General features: G+C 45.3%; 2 protein-coding genes across 5 annotated transcripts in view; both read right to left on the bottom strand.

Annotated features, from left to right (window-relative positions):
- LOC118366259 (DENN domain-containing protein 5B-like) overlaps positions 1-19,458 on the bottom strand; it is a 146,119-nt gene that overhangs the window by 93,788 nt on the left and 32,873 nt on the right. For 2 of the 4 annotated variants that reach the window (XR_008089023.1, XM_052492025.1), the window contains exon 1: positions 3,757-4,006. The exons of 1 other annotated variant lie outside the window; for it this stretch is intronic. The gene's annotated coding sequence lies outside the window, so the exon portion shown is untranslated. Of the gene's footprint in view, positions 1-3,756; positions 4,007-19,458 lie in introns of those variants that run through there. One more of the 4 variants, XR_008089022.1, reaches the window with a different exon arrangement.
- ttll12 (tubulin tyrosine ligase-like family, member 12) overlaps positions 8,899-19,458 on the bottom strand; it is a 68,097-nt gene continuing 57,537 nt past the window's right edge. Inside the window, exon 13 of the mRNA XM_052492041.1 lies at positions 8,899-9,009. Within this exon, the coding sequence (XP_052348001.1) occupies positions 8,914-9,009 (96 nt within the window). The 3' untranslated portion in view covers positions 8,899-8,913. The remainder of the gene's footprint in view (positions 9,010-19,458) is intronic.

Genomic DNA, 19,458 nt, shown 5'->3' with positions numbered 1-19,458 from the left:
AACAGATAAGGTAGTTAACCTATGGTTGAACCGACAAAACTTAGCTCTGGGGTGTTTTAGATAAGACAGTGAGTGCATTCCTAGGTTTTCTGTTAATTAGAACTGTCAGCTAAGTGGTGATCGATAATGTTGAGGGGTCAAAAGTTAATTCAGTTGTGTTGTGTGTTCTGTGTATGTTCTAGGGTGGTCAGAATGAACTTTTAAAGTTCCCTTTGTCCCGGTCGAGAGGAGGGGATTCTGTTAAGCAATGAAATGACGTCATGTTATTGTGGCAGCGCGCTCCGAGAATAAATTCTGTTACTTATTATTGAAAAGACTGTTCTCTGTCTATTTTATGCAAACAAGAATCTTACAAATTCTCATAAAATAGATTAAGGGAATTCAATTAATGAATACATATTGGTATAATTAAATTACAGTAACAGTTCCTGACTAGCAACAGAGATTTATTGGCTGTCTAGATGTGCAAGGAGTTGACTCCCCCTAGTAGGAGGATATACATTTTTGTGCTCGTCTTTTGCAGCTATTTGACCTAGTGGGTGATTAAACTTGGTTTGCACTTTTTCTAGTCGTCCGTTTGAGTTTTTACTCTGTTTGTTCAGAAACTTTTAAGGTTTGTGTAATACATATGTAATACATTTTATGTAACCTATATTAAACTAAGCAAGTCAGTTAAGAACAAATTCTTATTTACAATGATGGCCTACACCGGCCACACCCGGACGACGCTGGGCCAATATTGCGCCGCCATATGGAACCCCCTATCACGGCTGGTTGTGGTACAGCCTGGATTCAAACCAGGGACTGTAGTGATGCCTCCTACACTGAGATGCAGTGCCTTAGACTGCTGCGTCCATGTGTATGTGTTACCTATTTAACTGTACTAGAATACTTAAAAGGCCGCAATTTTAAAAAATATATCGGTTATTGAACTGTTTTTTTTGGGCGAGGAAAATATTGGATATCGGTATCGGCCAAAAATGTCATATCAAATCAAAATTTGATGCGCCAAATACAACAAGTCTAGGCTTTACCGTAAAATGCTTACTTACAAGCCCTTAACCAACAGTGAAGTTCAAGAAGAAGAAAATATTTACCAAGTAGGCTAAAATAAAATGTAATATTAAAAAGTAAGTAATGGCTTGGGGGTAGAAGCGGTTGAAGGTCATTGTGGTCCCCAACTTGGCACTGCGGTACCACTTGTTGTGCGGTAGCAGAGAAACCAGTCTAGAACTTGGGTGACTGGAGTCTCTGACAATATTGGTGCATCACTAATAATAATAATAATGTCCCCCTCACTTCTAAAAACCAAAGTTGCGCCCCTGGAGATATTTATACTACGGGCTAAGAAAGTAATACTAAGTGTATGTTGTGTAGTAAGCTGTTAGTTACCCATGTGCCTCACCCTAATAATTTGATCCCTTTACCCCTCGTAACTAAGCCCACTGTTATGACTTGGTGGTGAAATGTCTTCATCGAATATTGTAAGAGCTTTTATTGTCTGCTTATATGCCCCCTTTATTTTTCATATGGTTCTGACTTGGTGTACAGGAAGAATACTGTAAGAACAGCCCATGATTTGAATTGATGTACATTTCAAAAGTGCTGAACAAATATGTATGTTGACTGTCTTAGCTCGCTCATCAATTTCTTAATAAAATGTATGGATGGCCTCTTATCTGCTCATTGTTCCATAGTTTGTACATCTCAATTGTCAGTAGTAACCAAAAACACACAGTTGTTTAAGCAAGTCAGCCATATCAGTTAGTAAATTAAGCTGAATACACTTTTGTAGCAGTTGTAAGGATTCAACCCATGTTGCTGAAAAGAAAGCTCTGCTGTTGGGACAGGTTAATGTAGGCCCTAACAGTTCCTGGGCACCGTTTGTCACCGTTATAGTGCAATTAATGTATTGCTAAGTGCTGTGTCTTTGCTGTCATGCATTAAAACAATTCTACTTGTTTGCCCCACCAACATTTACATGCTAAAATCGCCACTGACTATATAGCCTCAAAACGTGGTTAAAGCTATAATTTTTGATATCATGGATGGTCAGTCTTTGCATCCACAGCGATGTATATGAATTCTAGAGTAGCTACATTTTTCAAACCCCATCACTCAGCTTTTTATAGAAACAGTGGCAGGGATTCACTTCGTTATTGTTTTTTAAAAATTGTTTTTATTTTTATAGTTTTTTTTATTAATATGAAATAAATACATAAAGCACATGAGGGAACACAAGCATACATAGATTACAAACAATAGACAATCGAGCTAGGGGGTACAATATCACATTACAATTACACAAGGACCTTAAGGGACATGCATATACTTACAATTCTAACAGCTTTTTTGTTAGTAGAGTATTGTCTTAAAATACAGTTCAATGTATTTTTGTAGGGTACGAAAATGTGGTTTTCTGTTTGTAAATTTACATTAGTGTATATGAAATTTGGCCAAAAGTATAATGAAATTAATTACGTAAAAATGATTGCGCTTATTTCTATTGTATGTAAAGAATCCAAACAGTACATCTCTCCACAATAGTGTAAAATCTTCATAAATGTGTTCATCACTTCGTTATTGTTTCCTCTGCTGATTGCCGCTTTATGATGTGTTAGAAAGTGACGAACTACCCCAAGATATTCCTGAACAAGGTCTATTTGCGCCCCTACTGGATGGAAATTACAAATGTAATGGCTGTGCTCAATGCAATGGCACTTATAAATGTAGATCCTTCAAACACCCACAAACAGGGAAATCGATCCAAAAAAAAGGTGTTATTACGTGCTCCACTAAGGCAGTTATTTAACTTATAACTTGTCCTTGTGGTAAAAAAAGTATGTAGGTAAAACAAAGCGCGAATTAAAAGTACGTATCTCAGAGCATCGTAGCACCATTAGGTGTAAAAACTTTACTTATCCAGTTGCGGCCCACTTCTTGGAGGCAAGCCACTCGATTTCGTCTCTGCGTTATATTGGCATCGAACATGTCACCCTCCCTAGGAGAGGGGGTGACCTTGATAATTTATTGTTAAAACGAGAGGCTGTCTGGATCTTTAATTTAAAGACTCTTGCGCCCTTCGGTCTCAACGTAGACTTTGATCTGAAGCCATTCTTGTGATTATTGTGACTTTGCAATTGTTTGTAAACTTGTCTAGTCAAATTAATCTATGATCGTATGCTATCCATTTGTTGTATGTATGACATTTTAATATTTGATTATTAACCAATGATATTAGGCCACTCTTGGCCATGATTACAGACACCTGTGTCTTTTGACACTATATAAACGAGTCATCCCGCAGTGTTTGTGATTATACCCTGATGAAGACAGCTTGGCTGTCGAAACGTTGGTAATTTATTTTTGCATATGAGCTCCTAGAGTGTGCGGCTCTCTTTTATTTACAAAGTAACGAACAAACATATTAAAACGGTCGTCCATGTATTTACTTGGATAGCTCCTGGATTATGAATACCCATGCGTAAATCCGATGCTTTTTTTGGGGCACAAATATGAACTATTGTTCAACATAGATAGCATTGTTGTTCATGTCAACCATGATTGCGCTAAAAATGTGTTACTAAGTGACGCGCAAACACCTTGAAACGGTCATCCATGCATTTGCTTGGATATCTCTTGGGGAATGAATACCCATACGTAAATCTGCTGCTTTTTTTTGCACAAATATAACACTGTTCAACATAGATAGCATTGCTGTTCATGTCAACCATTGGATGTTCCTATGATACTTACAGAAAGTGTGCCCCGCTCCTCTCTCTTTCACATACGGCAGATCAGCTGAACACATGGATATCAACCGATATCTATCAATCAACAACTCGCACTCTTCTTCTTCTGGGGTGGGGTTTATCAGCATCCAACGTTATAGTGCATTATTGGCAAAAACACTCCTGTCTTCTGTTAGAACTTCTTCAAATGTATATGTGGGAGCGCCCGTGGCTGGTACTATTAGATTCAAGTTCCACGCCCCCAGAGTTTTCTTCGCAACTGATCCGCAGTATTCTCGAACTATTTCAAAGCAAATGACAAAAAACATCAAACCAATATTACAACAAGACAAATTAATCTACAGAAATACGTTATAATTTCTCTGCGGTTTTAGGTTTTTGCTATAATTTATACATTTTTTCTATTCCTGCTATAAATTGACCCTTGATCAAGCTCAAAACAATAACCAGTTGTCTGATTTATTACTGAACTAATGCTTAGTGATATGGAAGAAATGACTATAGATCTGCAGCTATTTAGAAAACATATTCAATGGTGAAATTGAAATTGTCCTGCATGTCAACTGTGTTAGACAACTGTACGGTGTGCTTTAAAGAGGTTATCCAAATAGAAAGAGACAAATCAGGATTTCAGAAAGGGGAGTATGAAAAGTGGCAACCCCACATTTATGTCTAATAGATAGCTTGGCAAGAAAACTCTGTGCTTGAGGCGTCACTACAGATACCGTGGTTTGAATCCAGGCTGTATCACATTAAGCTGAACATAAGTGCAAAGGCCAAAGCCATAAGCACTTAGGACAGCAGGACAGATCAATACCAGAAGGACACACCAAGGAGAGTGCTTGCCATGATAGATATATATATATTTTTTAGGGCATGAAAGAGCCACCTTTATAACCTAACTGAAAGCAGATATGGGCGTTATTGGGCGTGAACAAGCAAGAAACTTAAGCCAAAAGATAATGGTGGCAGAAGGACTGAGGGAAGGAACTTAATTTGCATGTGGGATGGACTCATATGCTGTAAGTGTATAAAAGCAGGGCCAGTGCACAAGGAAAACGGTTGTTTCGCGGACCAGCACGGCCTGTGATACCCTTGTATTAAAGGCCTTTATTGAATTCACAAGTTCTTGTGTGTCATATTTCTAAGACCATTTTCCACCACACTCTTCACACAAATTATGAAATACAAATTATGTGTAAGAAATATGATTAAGTATATGGGATTTACTATACAATGGTCTACACCGGTATACTCCTCAATGGTATAACTATTGATTTATAGATGAACAGTGCCATTGTACCTATCCCCCTGGGTGTAAACTATCACTACGGGGAAACTCCCACTAAGGTTTGTCACCTAAAATCCTCAAACTTTTACAGATACACAACTGAGAGCATCCTGTTGGGCTGTATCGCCGCCTGGTACGTCAACTGCACAGCCCACAACCACAGGGCTCTCCAGAGGGTGGTGCGATCTGCACAACGCATCACTGGGGGCAAACTACCTGCCCTCCAGGACACCTACAGCACCCGTTGTCACAGGAAGGCCAAAAAGATCATCAAGGAGAACAACTACCCGAGCCACTGCCCGTTCACCCCGCTACCATCCAGAATGCAAGGTCAGACTGTTAAACAGCCGTCACTAACACAGAGAGGCTGCTGCCTCCATAAATACCTGGAAATCATTGGCCACTTTAAAAAATAGATCACTAGTCACTTTAATAATGCCACTTTAATAATGTTTACATATCTTGCATTACTCCTCCCATATGTATATACTGTATTTTTATACCATTTATTGCATCTTGCCTATGCCGCACGGTCATCAATCATCCATATATTTATATGTACATATTCTTATTCCATCCCTTTACTAGGATTTGTGTGTATTCGGTAGTTGTTGTGGAATTGTTAGATTACATGTTAGATTATACTTCAGTCAGATCTAGAATCACAAGCATTTCGCTACCCTCGCAATAACCAATCAAATTTGATTCAATCATATACAGTATAGCCATTTTCCTATATGCTGTTCGCAGTTTAGTGAAACTAAACCTCTGTAGGGATCCGTATGTGTTATAAATCACAAATGAATTGTTAAACCCAGCAGAGATCGAACCCATGACCCATGGCATTCCAAGCACCATGCTCTACCAACTGAGCCACACAGGACCACATTTTAAATAACAGAAGACTTATCATCTACACTCTCACCCTCCTAGCCTGTTGGGTCCTAAATTATTCATGCCCACTAAATTAAGTTGTAGCATCTGGGTGACCTCATCGCCATAAAGCAGAACTTGGTATCCTAGGTGACCTTCCTGAGGCTAAGGCAGATAGCTGTAACTCAGCTATAGGCACCTTTAAATGATAGAGTTTACTCTGACCCAGAGGGTGGAGATGTTTTGACCATTTGGTGCCCTGTCACTCAGGTCTCATGATGACCTCTAGGCACTTGGAGAGCAAACAGAGATAAGATGAGTGGTTTGCACTAATACTGGAACTTGTAAATTCAGTTAGACTTTATCACAAAGTAACCGAGCCGAGCAATTCCATGGAACAACTAACTTCCTCATCACAGAGCCCTGTCTATTATAGTTTTCCCTCTTTACATACCACACAGAGTCACCTCCCTCTATATGGAGAATAATAAGTCCCCTTGACTTCGCCACCATTGTCTTCCAGTCTCAGTTCTTGCTTGTTAACGCTCACATCTGCTTTGGTCTAGATTATAATGGTGATCAGTAATCATTGAGTATTTGCTCCCACAATACACACACTTGGAGGTACAGAAACATACGCATGATAAGTACGCATGAATACTGCCAGGCCTCACCTCTGTCCCCAGTGCCCCACTTGAGCATAAGGTCTAAGGTAGACCTTACCGTGAAATGCTTACTTACAAGGCCTCATTTACCAATCGTGATTAAGCACAAATCTGTGTGTAACCCATGCGTGGGATCACTGCCACTCACAGTGGGAGATTATCAATGAGAACGTGGACAATAACAGTTAGCTTATCTATTGTTTGACTGTAGCCAGTTCAAGGCCAGACTAGCCGTCTTCCTGTTCCCACAGTGTACACAGCTCATCTTGTGAATGTGTGAAGAACTCAGTGAGGAATGTAGCGCTCTCACACGTACACACACTTGGAGGTACAGAAACATACGCATGATAAGTACGCATGAATACTGCCAGGCCTCACCTCTGTCCCATTCACCTCTGTCCCACCTCTGACCATTTCGAGGACAGCTTTTTTCCATCTACGTAACATTGCAAAAATCAGAAACTTTCTGTCCAAAAATGATGCAGAAAAATTAATCCATGCTTTTGTCACTTCTAGGTTAGACTACTGCAATGCTCTATTTTCCGGCTACCCGGATAAAGCACTAAATAAACTTCAGTTAGTGCTAAATACGGCTGCTAGAATCCTGACTAGAACCAAAAAATTTGATCATATTACTCCAGTGCTAGCCTCTCTACACTGGCTTCCTGTCAAAGCAAGGGCTGATTTCAAGGTTTTACTGCTAACCTACAAAGCATTACATGGGCTTGCTCCTACCTACCTCTCTGATTTGGTCCTGCCGTACATACCTACACGTACGCTACGGTCACAAGACGCAGGCCTCCTAATTGTCCCTAGAATTTCTAAGCAAACAGCTGGAGGCAGGGCTTTCTCCTATAGAGCTCCATTTTTATGGAACGGTCTGCCTACCCATGTCAGAGACGCAAACTTGGTCTCAACCTTTAAGTCTTTACTGAAGACTCATCTCTTCAGTGGGTCATATGATTGAGTGTAGTCTGGCCCAGGAGTGGGAAGGTGAACGGAAAGGCTCTGGAGCAACGAACCGCCCTTGCTGTCTCTGCCTGGCCGGTTCCCCTCTTTCCACTGGGATTCTCTGCCTCTAACCCTGTTACGGGGCTGAGTCACTGGCTTGCTGGGGCTCTCTCGTGCCGTCCCTGGGGGGTGCGTCACCTGGGTGGGTTGATTCACTGTTGTGGTCGGCCTGTCTGGGTTGGCGCCCCCCTGGGTTGGACCGTGGCGGAGATCTTTGTGGGCTATACTCGGCCTTGTCTCAGGATGGTAAGTTGGTGGTTGAAGATATCCCTCTAGTGGTGTGGGGGCTGTGCTTTGGCAAAGTGGGTGGGGTTATATCCTTCCTGTTTGGCCCTGTCCGGGGGTGTCCTCGGATGGGGCCACAGTGTCTCCTGACCCCTCCTGTCTCAGCCTCCAGTATTTATGCTGCAGTAGTTTATGTGTCGGGGGGCTAGGGTCAGTTTGTTATATCTGGAGTACTTCTCCTGTCCTATTCGGTGTCCTGTGTGAATCTAAGTGTGCGTTCTCTAATTCTCTCCTTCTCTCTCTCTTTCTCTCTCTCGGAGGACCTGAGCCCTAGGACCATGCCCCAGGACTACCTGACATGATGACTCCTTGCTGTCCCCAGTCCACCTGGCCATGCTGCTGCTCCAGTTTCAACTGGCCTGGGCCCTAGGACCATGTCCCAGGACTACCTGACATGAGGACTCCTTGCTGTCCCCAGTCCACCTGGCCATGCTGCTGCTCCAGTTTCAACTGTTCTGCCTTACTATTATTCAACCATGCTGGTCATTTATGAACATTTGAACATCTTGGCCACGTTCTGTTATAATCTCCACCCGGCACAGCCAGAAGAGGACTGGCCACCCCACATATGCTCTCTCTAATTCTCTCTGTCTTTCTCTCTCTCTCGAAGGACCTGAGCCCTAGGACCGTGCCCCAGGACTACCGGACATGATGGCTCCTTGCTGTCCCCAGTCCACCTGACTGTGCTGCTGCTCCAGTTTCAACTGTTCTGCCTTATTATTATTCGACCATGCTGGTCATTTATGAACATTTGAACATCTTGGTCATGTTCTGTTATAATCTCTACCCGGCACAGCCAGAAGAGGACTGGCCACCCCACATAGCCCGGTTCCTCTCTAGGTTTCTTCCTAGGTTTTGGCCTTTCTAGGGAGTTTTTCCTAGCCACCGTGCTTTTACACCTGCATTGTTTGCTGTTTGGGGTTTTAGGCTGGGTTTCTGTACAGCACTTTGAGATATCAGCTGATGTACGAAGGGCTATATAAATAAATTTGATTTGATTTGATTTTGTCCCCAGTGCCCCACTTGAGCATAAGGTCTACAGCGTAGATGGCCCGGGAGGAGGGGTAGGCACAGAAACCGTAGGGGGCCGGCCTGGACGAGGCTGCCTGGAAGATGCCTTGAATGCCTCTCTCTGAGAAAGAGGAGAGAGGGGAGGGGTGAAGTGTGAGAAGGGGGTAGAGAGAGAAAAAACAAGGGGGGGGGGGTAGACAGAGAAAGATGAGAGGTGAAGATAAGGACAGAGGGAAAGAGAGAGGATGGGAGTAGAGGGAGTGCAGTAACACAACTGTATTACCCACGCATTAAAGTTTTATTAGTCGTTTGTACAGGATACACATTGTCGACACCGTCCAACTAAATGCTTACTTGCAGGTTCTTTCTTGACAATACAACAATAAGAAATAATAAAAGAGTACGAACAAAGTAAATGGCAGTAGAACAGAACAAACATTTTAGCATAAGTATGATACGACTCTACAAAGTGTCGAAAGCGTTCCACAGGGATGCTGGCCCATGTTGACTCCAATGCTTCCCACAGTTGTGTCAAGTTGACTGGATGTCCTTTGGATGGTGGACTATTCTTGATAAACACGGGAAGCTGTTGAGTGTGAAAAACCCAGCAGTGTCGCAGTTATTGACACAAACTGGTGCTCCTGGAACCTACTACCATACCCCGTTCAAAGGCACTTAAATCTTTTGACTTGCCCATTCACCCTCTGAATGGCTCACATAAACAATCCATCTTAATTGTCTCAAGGCTTAATAATCCTTCTTTAACCGGCCTCTTAACTAGTCTCCTCCCATTCATCTACACTGATTTGAAGTGGATTTAACAAGTGACATCAATAAGCGATCAAAGCTTTCACCTGGATTCACCATGTCAGTCTATGTCATGGAAAGAGCAGGTGTTCTTAATGTTTTGTACATGCAGTGTATATGCTTGTGTGACTTATGCTATTCAGCTGAAGCATCCAGTTGAGTGAATACATCTGGTTTGTGCTTTTATCAGTGTCTGTCTGGTCTGTACCTGGAGTAGAACCTAACAGTAAACGTTGTTTAATATACCTTCATTAAGTTTAGGTAATAAACATGTTGGATTCGCAGTGAAAAATACTGACTTGCTGTTGTGCCAGATTGCATATCTGGGGTCTTCGGTCACACAGACACTTCCCCAAACATGCAGCAACCCTTTTCTCTTCTCACTTTATACATCAAAACATCCCAAAGGTTTAAAGCCTAATTGCACTTAAACTTAAATCACACTAAAGTAATTATATAGAAATTAGTATACATGGCTAATTAAGCATCCCATATACAGCGCAGCACTTGTAGACTAGCACAGGAAAGCAGCGCCACAGATGAAAGGGGAAACTAGTGATCGTCAAACCTGAGTTAGTAGTTCTGCATAGTGACACCACACATGCACACTGCTGCTACTGTCTATTATCTATCCTGTTGCCTCGTTACTTTACCTATGACAGTGCCTTCGGAAAGTATTCAGACCCTGTGGCGGAAGAATCAGAATTAGCTCGGTAACATAGATAATTAAGATGTCTTATCTGCATAAAATGCATATATGATTGAACTGTTGAACAATTGTAATTAGAATGTATCCCTTCTGTTAGGTTCTAATATATCAGGGTAAGAACTCGAAGGACACTATGAAAGCTTAAACCAAGTCTATTCTTCCCAAAGGATCGAACAGCTGAACAGACAAAGACATGGCTCACCCCGTGGTAGTATACATACCCCACTTTGGATGGAGTCTCCTCCTTATAGCTAAAAAGTGCATGTTTATTGCTAGGCTGGAAGCTAAGTGATATGGGCAATAAACGGTTCCTCTCCTTATCAGTACTGCCATATGTGACCGTTTTCCCTGCACTCAGCCCCTCGCAAGCTTCATTATGGCTCCCCTCGTGTCTCTATTATAACTAATGATTAATAATACCCATCACTTCGGACTCTGGTGTTGGTGGTTGCACTTCCTCCCTCATATGGGCCTCAGTCACCTGGGGCCCAGAGAGGGCAGAAGTCAGGCTTGTCTTTCACATGTCCCTGTTGCTATGCAAAATATCAGAAAGAGAATAGGGCAAAGGAGGAAAAGAGGGAACATTGTCTTCATAAGTGAATGGGTCTTTACCTATTGCAACGCATGTGAAGGGATGGCGTGATTAATGGGGAACCAAATACTTGTCTCCACAATGTCTGTGCGCCAGTCACTCCCTCCTTCGGTCTTGGTGTGTGTGTGGAGGGGGGGTAAGGTCTGAGACAGGATGTGTGGGGTAGTGTCTGGAACCATTGTATGTCATCTCTGATGTTGCACAGGGACAATGAACCAGAGGCTCACTCCCCTCAGTGAGCTCTGTGAGAGAAATATCTGGTATTTACCTGATTTGTTTAATATTAATAGTTAACAATAATATATACTTAACATATAGTGAAACATTACTGTTCTACTAAGGCTGTGTTTTTGCAAAGTGATGGGTTATACTCCAGCTCCCTGCAGCTAGCCTAGGTATGTGGTCAAGACATGGGTTTTACGTGAGAAAGGAGTATCTGGAGCTGACAATTGATTTATGCCATAGAATGGTTGGTGTTTCTGTGCTGTGAGGTACCAGGGATGAGATAAGAGCCTTGTCTTAGGGGCCAAACGCTGTACAATAAGAACAGTCTTCAAAGCAAATGCTATCTGGCTTGGGGATACTCCTTTCTTATACATCAAGTCTTACCTTGTGACCCATTCCATACAATCGGGGGAGAAGGGCTTTGGTCAGGGAGGTGAGTAAGAACCCGGTGGTCACTCTGACAGAGCTCTGGAGTACCTCTGTGGAGATGGGATAAACTTCCAGAAGGGGAACCATCTCTGCAGCACATGTGATAGGAAAATGACATATTAGAGAGTAATAGGATGATTGTCAAAATGATTGATTGGTGACAGGTGTCAAAAATGATTGATTGCTGACCTTATGACCTAATGACGTGTACTGAATATGTGCCCCCCCCCCCTGTTCGTGTGGTCATGTGTTAGAGGGTGTTTGAACTTTTGGGGCCTCCGGCCCCCCTCCACCCCCCAGTTTTATCTCCCTTATGGTTGTTATCTATGAAGCAGGAATGTCCTGGGTTATGGATCTGGGGCCTCAGCATTATAAATGTCCAGAACAAGCCATCTTTAAGACCTGAATATGTGTGTGTGTGTGTGTGTGTGTGTGTTAGAAACAAGGAATGTGTGTGTGTGTGTGTGTGTGTGTGTGTGTGTGTGTGTGTGTGTGTGTGTGTTAGAAACAAGTGTGTGTGTGTGTGTGTGTGTGTGTGTGTGTGTGTGTGTGTGTGTGTGTGTGTGTCTGTCTGTTAGAAACAAGGTCCCTTGGCATTGTGTCCATTTCAGGCTTTAAACAACAATTAAACAGCCATCTAAATAATGTTTCTCAACCTAGTTTCCTATTTAGTTATCTTTATATGTACAGACACAGAACTTCCAGAGGGCTCCAGCCTAAGGATTTTCAGGGCATGTACACACGGGGAGATTAGAACCCAGAAGAAAAGATCCTAAAGGTATTTTCAGATTCAGGTTTATCATGACAGCCGCTTTATGAAAGGCCTTTACTTATGGCTAAACAGCTTCTACACAGTTTATTAATTAATGCTGTGGGATGAAATTAGGTGTTTCTAGGAGGTCTTAAACAGATCTACAGTGAAACAAACATGTACACTTTCCACACATATTTATTGACTTTTAAAAAGACCACAGTAACATGACAGAATTTGTGCAAAGGCAACGAAATCTGCTAGGGGATATTAGATGTACAACAGTAGTATTCTGTAACAAGCCATACGTGTTAAACATGAGGCACATGCAATCATGACAGCTGCTTTATGAAAGGCCTTTAACTACTTCAACCTTTATGAACTACACCCGATGACATGAAAACTTAGTTAACGCAGCGCAGGATTGCCTTCCCTCCAAAAGTGTGTTGCTACAATAAGGATCCCCGTTACAACAGTATTAGCTACATAGTTCCGCTTGTATTATCATTTCCCCCGCACAGCGGACACAAACAATTCAAACAAAAGACAACGACATAACCTGTAAGTCTAACTGTCAGTTACAGGTCGGGGCTAACAGGACCCTTTATCTGTAAGAAATAGTAAACATTTTGGAATGTGTTAAAATGTAGGTACTAAATATTTTGAATTAAATCACTGGTTTTAAAAATGTATCTCACGCTTTATAGATAGGGGCAGAGGTAATTTCATATATCGGTTTAGGGGGGTTATTAACTTTATGTAAAACAATATTCACTCAAACAACACCGCTTAGAGCAGCTTGGAGATTATTAGCCATGTAAGTGGGGAGCAAAAGAGCGGATTTAACCAACTCTGTACAAACCCCCACAAGGGGTATGATAACTCTGACGCGTACGTCTAATGATTATTGTAGATGTTTACAACTGAGGGAGTTGACAGTAGGTCAATGAGATGTATAAAGGCAAATTGACATAACGGACCTCAAAAGACCAACAGCCTACTTAATAATATAGAATGCATAGGTGTGTAATGAACATGTAACCATTATAAAACAAAAAATGTCTCGAAACACCCCCCTAGTTAGGGACAGAACGTGGAGCATATACTTTAATACAGTTACCACAGCTTTAGCGCAAACCCACAGCCCCGAATATTTAGCTGCCAGGACAGATTAAAAAAAGAGATGTGAATAAGTGAATCCCTCCTAATAGATATTTCTGAAGGCTACTGGACATAGGGGGTTGGGAAGCGACTGTTAGACGTAGATTCTCAGAAGCAATTTATAGTTGTGACAACACAGAGGCGGATGCAAGATGCAAGCAACGATGGTTTAATGAATACAGTTTACAACAGCAACCGGACAGACAGACTGTACTCAGACGGAATCCGACCCAGGGACTAGGGCGCATCTTCCAATGATAGCGTGCTGAGAAATCCAGGGGAGTGTGTCCGGATGGGTAGGAAGGAGCACAGCAGATAATCCACACAAGGGCGGCGAGAGAAGAGCACAGACACACGACACAACCTCAGGGAAGTAACAACGATCTGACAACAAGAAACACTGGTTACAGGACATATAAAGGGAAGATAAGTGGTTCCAGCTGGCGCAGACAATCAGGCCGAGATTGGGAACCACACCCACACAAACACGGGAGAGAGAGAGAGAGAGAGAGAGGCAGTGGATTCATGAACCGTGACAATACCCCCCCCCTAGGAACGCCTCTTGGCGTTCCCAGGCGAATTTACCTGTCGATTGAAATCATCGATAAGGGAGTGATCCAGAATGTCCCTAGCAGGTACCCAACTTCTCTCCTCCGGGCCGTAACCCTCCCAGTCCACCAGGTACTGGAATCCGCGTCCCCTCCTTCTAGAGTCCAAAATACGATTGACAGAAAAGGTGGGTTCCCCATCAACAAGTCGTGGCGGCGGGGGAACCGGGACCGGCGGGTTAATGCGTGCCTGAAACACAGGTTTTATTTTAGACACATGAAAGGTAGGATGAATTCTCCTATACGCTGGAGGAAGCTTGAGCCGGACCGCCACCGGACTAATGATCCTGGTGACTCTGAACGGGCCGATAAATTTGGGGGCAAGCTTGTTCGAAACGGATCGGAGTGGAATGTTCTTCGTAGAAAGCCACACTCTTTGGCCAACGACGTATACCGGAGGCTTCGACCGGTGGCGATCGGCCTTAGCCTTGGTGCGCGCCCCCACCCGGAGAAGAGTCTCACGGGCTCTGCTCCATGCGTGACGGCACCTCTGGATGAAAGCGTGAGCGGAAGGAACAGTGACCTCGGACTCCATACTGGGAAAGATAGGTGGCTGGTAACCTAAACTACACTCAAACGGAGAGAGACCCGTAGCTGCCACTGGCAACGAATTGTGAGCGTACTCAACCATAGAGAGTTGTTGACTCCAGGAAGAGGGATTCTTAGAAACCAAACATCGCAACACTCTCTCCAAATCTTGGTTGGCCCTCTCCGTTTGACCGTTGCTCTGGGGATGAAACCCTGAAGACAGGCTGACACTCGCTCCCAGTAACCTACAGAACTCTTGCCAAAACTTGGACACAAATTGGGGCCCCCTGTCAGAAACTACGTCCATCGGCAGGCCATGTAAGCGAAAGACGTGATCGACGACAGCTACCGCTGTCTCCTTGGCAGATGGTAATTTAGGCAAGGGAATAAAATGAGCCGCCTTCGAGAACCGGTCCACCACGGTCAACACCACCGTCTTGCCCTGGGAGGGCGGGAGGCGGTAACAAAATCTAGCGCGATGTGGGACCAGGGTCTCGAAGGGACCGACAGCGGTTGGAGTAACCCATCTGGGGGTCGATTAGAAGTCTTCCCAGTGGCACAAACCGAGCAAGCCAAGACAAAACTGTGAATGTCACGAGCCATCAGTGGCCACCAAAAGCGTTGCTTAACCAAAAGCTAGTGCGGCTGACTCCTGGATGACACGCTACGTTGGAGCAATGCCCCCACCGAATAACGTCGGACCGACACCCCTCCGGCACAAACAAGCGATTAGGCGGGCCACCGGGCGGAGGCGTTACCCCTTCTAAGGCCGTTTTGACCCTCGATTCAACCTCCCATGTGAGTGTGGATACTACTAGGGTCCCGGGTAGGATGCACTCGGGGAGTGGATGGGCGTTCGGAATGGTCAAAAATGCGAGAAAGGGAATCGGGTTTGACATTCTTGGAACCCGGGCGATACGAGAGAGAGAAGTCAAAACGTCCGAAAAGAGTGCCCACCGCGCCTGCCTGGAGTTGAGTCGCTTGGCGGTTCTGATATATTCCAAATTTTTGTGATCGGTCCAAACTATAAAAGGTACCCCGAACCCTCTAACCTATGGCGCCACTCCTCCAGTGCTAACTTCACTGCCAACAACTCTCTGTTGCCAATGTCGTAGTTGCGTTCCGCAGGTGATAACCGATGGGAAAGGAACGCACAAGGGTGCATCTTGTCGTCAGAAGAGGAACGTTGGGAAAGTACCGCACCTACCCCCACCTCTGAAGCGTCCACCTCTACTACGAACTGACGCGAGGGATCGGGAGCTATGAGGATGGGAGCCGAAACAAAGCGGCTCTTGAGTTTGGCGAATGCAGCCTCGGCTGTATCGGACCACCTGAACGTCACTCTGGGGGAGGTTAAGGCGGTAAGAGGAGCGACTATCTGACTAAAGTTGCGAACGAAACGCCGGTAGAAATTGGCGAATCCCAGAAACCTCTGTAGGGCCTTACGGGAATCTGGGCTTGGCCAATCCACCACAGCCTTAACCTTGTCAGGATCCATGCGAATACCCTCAGTCGAGACGATGTAACCTAGGAATGGAACGGATTGTGCATGAAAAATGCATTTCTCCGTCTTGACAAAAAGTCCATTCTCCAACAACCTCTGAAGCACTCGTCTGACGTGCTGAACGTGTTCCTGGAGAGAAGAAAAAATCAGTATGTCATCCAGGTAAACATATATGAACTGATCAATCATATCTCTCAGCACGTCATTGACGAGTGCCTGGAAAACCGCTGGGGAGTTGGATAGCCCAAAAGGCATGTCCAAATATTCGAAGTGCCCTCTGGGGGTGTTAAACGCGGTCTTCCATTCGTCCCCCCCCCTTATGCGAACCAAATGATATGCATTACGTAAATCCAACTTAGTGAACACGGATGCTCCCTGTAACCTTTCAAAGGCTGAGGACATCAACGGTAAGGGATAGGTATTCTTCACTGTGATGTTATTCAACCCACGGTAATCAACGCAAGGACGCAGAGATCCGTCCTTCTTCCCCACAAAGAAGAACCCCGCCCCCGCTGGAGAAGAGGAAGGACGAATGAATCCAGATGCCAGAGAATCAGAGATGTATCTCTCCATAGCCTCCCTCTCAGGAACAGAGAGTGAATATAACTTGCCTTTAGGCGGAGACTCACCTGGCAATAATTCTATTGCACAGTCATAGGGACGATGCGGAGGAAGAGAAGCAGCACGGGACTTACTGAACACCTCCTTCAGGTCGAGGTATTCAACGGGCACGTTAGACAAATCCACTGCCTCCTCTAGAAACACAGAATCAGACACAGACGAACAGGCAGACACTAAACAGGACTCAAGACACTTGTTACTCCACATGGATATAGAGTTATGACCCCAGTCAACTCTGGGGTTGTGTTGGGTGAGCCAAGGGTGGCCGAGGACTAATGGTGCAAGGGGTGAGTCCATGAGTAGAAATGATAGTGTCTCAGTGTGATTGCCAGAAGTGATGAGTGTGATAGGTTCAGTGGTGTGAGAAATGTTGGGGAGTTCTTGACCATTGAGAGCGTTGACGGATATCTTGTGCATGAGTGAGGTGATAGGAATCTGGAGTTTGTGAGCGAGCTTGAAGTCCATGAAATTACCCTCTGCTCCTGAGTCCAGTAAGGCTTGGGTGTCGTGCGTGTGGGTGGCCCATCTTAGTCTTACCGGGAGGAGAGTAGATGATGAGGTCTTCTCTGTGGTGACACCACCCGATAGTAGCCTCATGTTTACTACCGGGCCTGATCTTTTACCGGGCAGGAGTGGATAAAGTGGCCCGCTCTACCACAGTAGAGACAGAGTCCTTGGGATCTCCGCCTCTCCCTCTCTTCCCGGGAGAGGCGAGCTCTCCCCAGCTGCATGGGTTCGTGAGCGGAGGCTGAACTGGCCGTGTTCCCGCCGCTGGCATGCCTGCCCTCCGTGTCGTTATACGGTCTGTTAGGGCATGCTCGGCGGCCAATACGACTCAGACGAGCGTCGACCCTCAAGGCTAGTTCCACTAGTCCGTTTAAACTCCTGGGAAGGTCCAGAACATAAATCTCCTTCTGGATCCGGTCCTCCAGCCCATGCAGGAACATGTCCCACTGCGCCTCCTCGTTCCACTGACACTCTGCGGCCAGAGTGCGGAATTGGATGGAGTATTCCGATACTGAACGGTCTCCTTGGCGAAGATCAGCGAGTAGTCTAGCCGCCTCCCTACCCGCCACGGCCCGATCGAAGACCCTTCTCATCTCCTCGGAGAGTGTCTGGAAAGAGGTGCAGCATGGGTCCTGGTTCGCCCACACTGCCGTTCCCCAAAGAGCCGCTTTGCCTGATAGCAGTGTGAGTACGAATGCTACCTTAGACTGTTCACGGTTGAAGGTCCGTGGCTGCAACGAGAAATGCATGGAACATCTCGTAAGAAAGGCTCTGCAATAGTCAGGATCACCTGAATAACCCTCTGGTGTCGGTAGCCGTGGCTCTAGCTGGGAATCCGGCTCTGGCGGGGCGGGTTGAACTGCCGGTGTAGGTGGCGCAGCGGAACCCCTCAGATGTTGAAATTGTTGGATCAGCTGGGCTACCTGCGTCGCAAGGGCTTCTACTGCCTGACCTGTGCTGGAGATGTTCTCCTCTTGTTGATCCATTCTCGTGATACTGCGGGAAATGAATTCGGTCAGACTCGTTGAACTCGCTGCATCCATGGTCTGGTCAGATCGTTCTGTGACAACACAGAGGCGGATGCAAGATGCAAGCAACGATGGTTTAATGAATACAGTTTACAACAGCAACCGGACAGACAGACTGTACTCAGACGGAATCCGACCCAGGGACTAGGGCGCATCTTCCAATGATAGCGTGCTGAGAAATCCAGGGGAGTGTGTCCGGATGGGTAGGAAGGAGCACAGCAGATAATCCACACAAGGGCGGCGAGAGAAGAGCACAGACACACGACACAACCTCAGGGAAGTAACAACGATCTGACAACAAGAAACACTGGTTACAGAACATATAAAGGGAAGATAAGTGGTTCCAGCTGGCGCAGACAATCAGGCCGAGATTGGGAACCACACCCACACAAACACGGGAGAGAGAGAGAGAGAGAGAGAGAGGCAGTGGATTCATGAACCGTGACAATACCCCCCTCTAGAACGCCTCTTGGCGTTCCCAGGCGAATTTACCTGTCGATTGAAATCATCGATAAGGGAGTGATCCAGAATGTCCCTAGCAGGTACCCAACTTCTCTCCTCCGGGCCGTAACCCTCCCAGTCCACCAGGTACTGGAATCCGCGTCCCCTCCTTCTAGAGTCCAAAATACGATTGACAGAAAAGGTGGGTTCCCCATCAACAAGTCGTGGCGGCGGGGGAACCGGGACCGGCGGGTTAATGCGTGCCTGAAACACAGGTTTTATTTTAGACACATGAAAGGTAGGATGAATTCTCCTATACGCTGGAGGAAGCTTGAGCCGGACCGCCACCGGACTAATGATCCTGGTGACTCTGAACGGGCCGATAAATTTGGGGGCAAGCTTGTTCGAAACGGATCGGAGTGGAATGTTCTTAGTAGAAAGCCACACTCTTTGGCCAACGACGTATACCGGAGGCTTCGACCGGTGGCGATCGGCCTTAGCCTTGGTGCGCGCCCCACCCGGAGAAGAGTCTCACGGGCTCTGCTCCATGCGTGACGGCACCTCTGGATGAAAGCGTGAGCGGAAGGAACAGTGACCTCGGACTCCATACTGGGAAAGATAGGTGGCTGGTAACCTAAACTACACTCAAACGGAGAGAG

Source organism: Oncorhynchus keta, chromosome 33 (genome assembly GCF_023373465.1).
Source record: "Oncorhynchus keta strain PuntledgeMale-10-30-2019 chromosome 33, Oket_V2, whole genome shotgun sequence".
Classification (NCBI taxonomy): Eukaryota; Metazoa; Chordata; class Actinopteri; order Salmoniformes; family Salmonidae; genus Oncorhynchus; species Oncorhynchus keta.
Note: the sequence above shows the minus strand (reverse complement) of the source record. Positions and strands in the feature narration are given on the sequence as shown.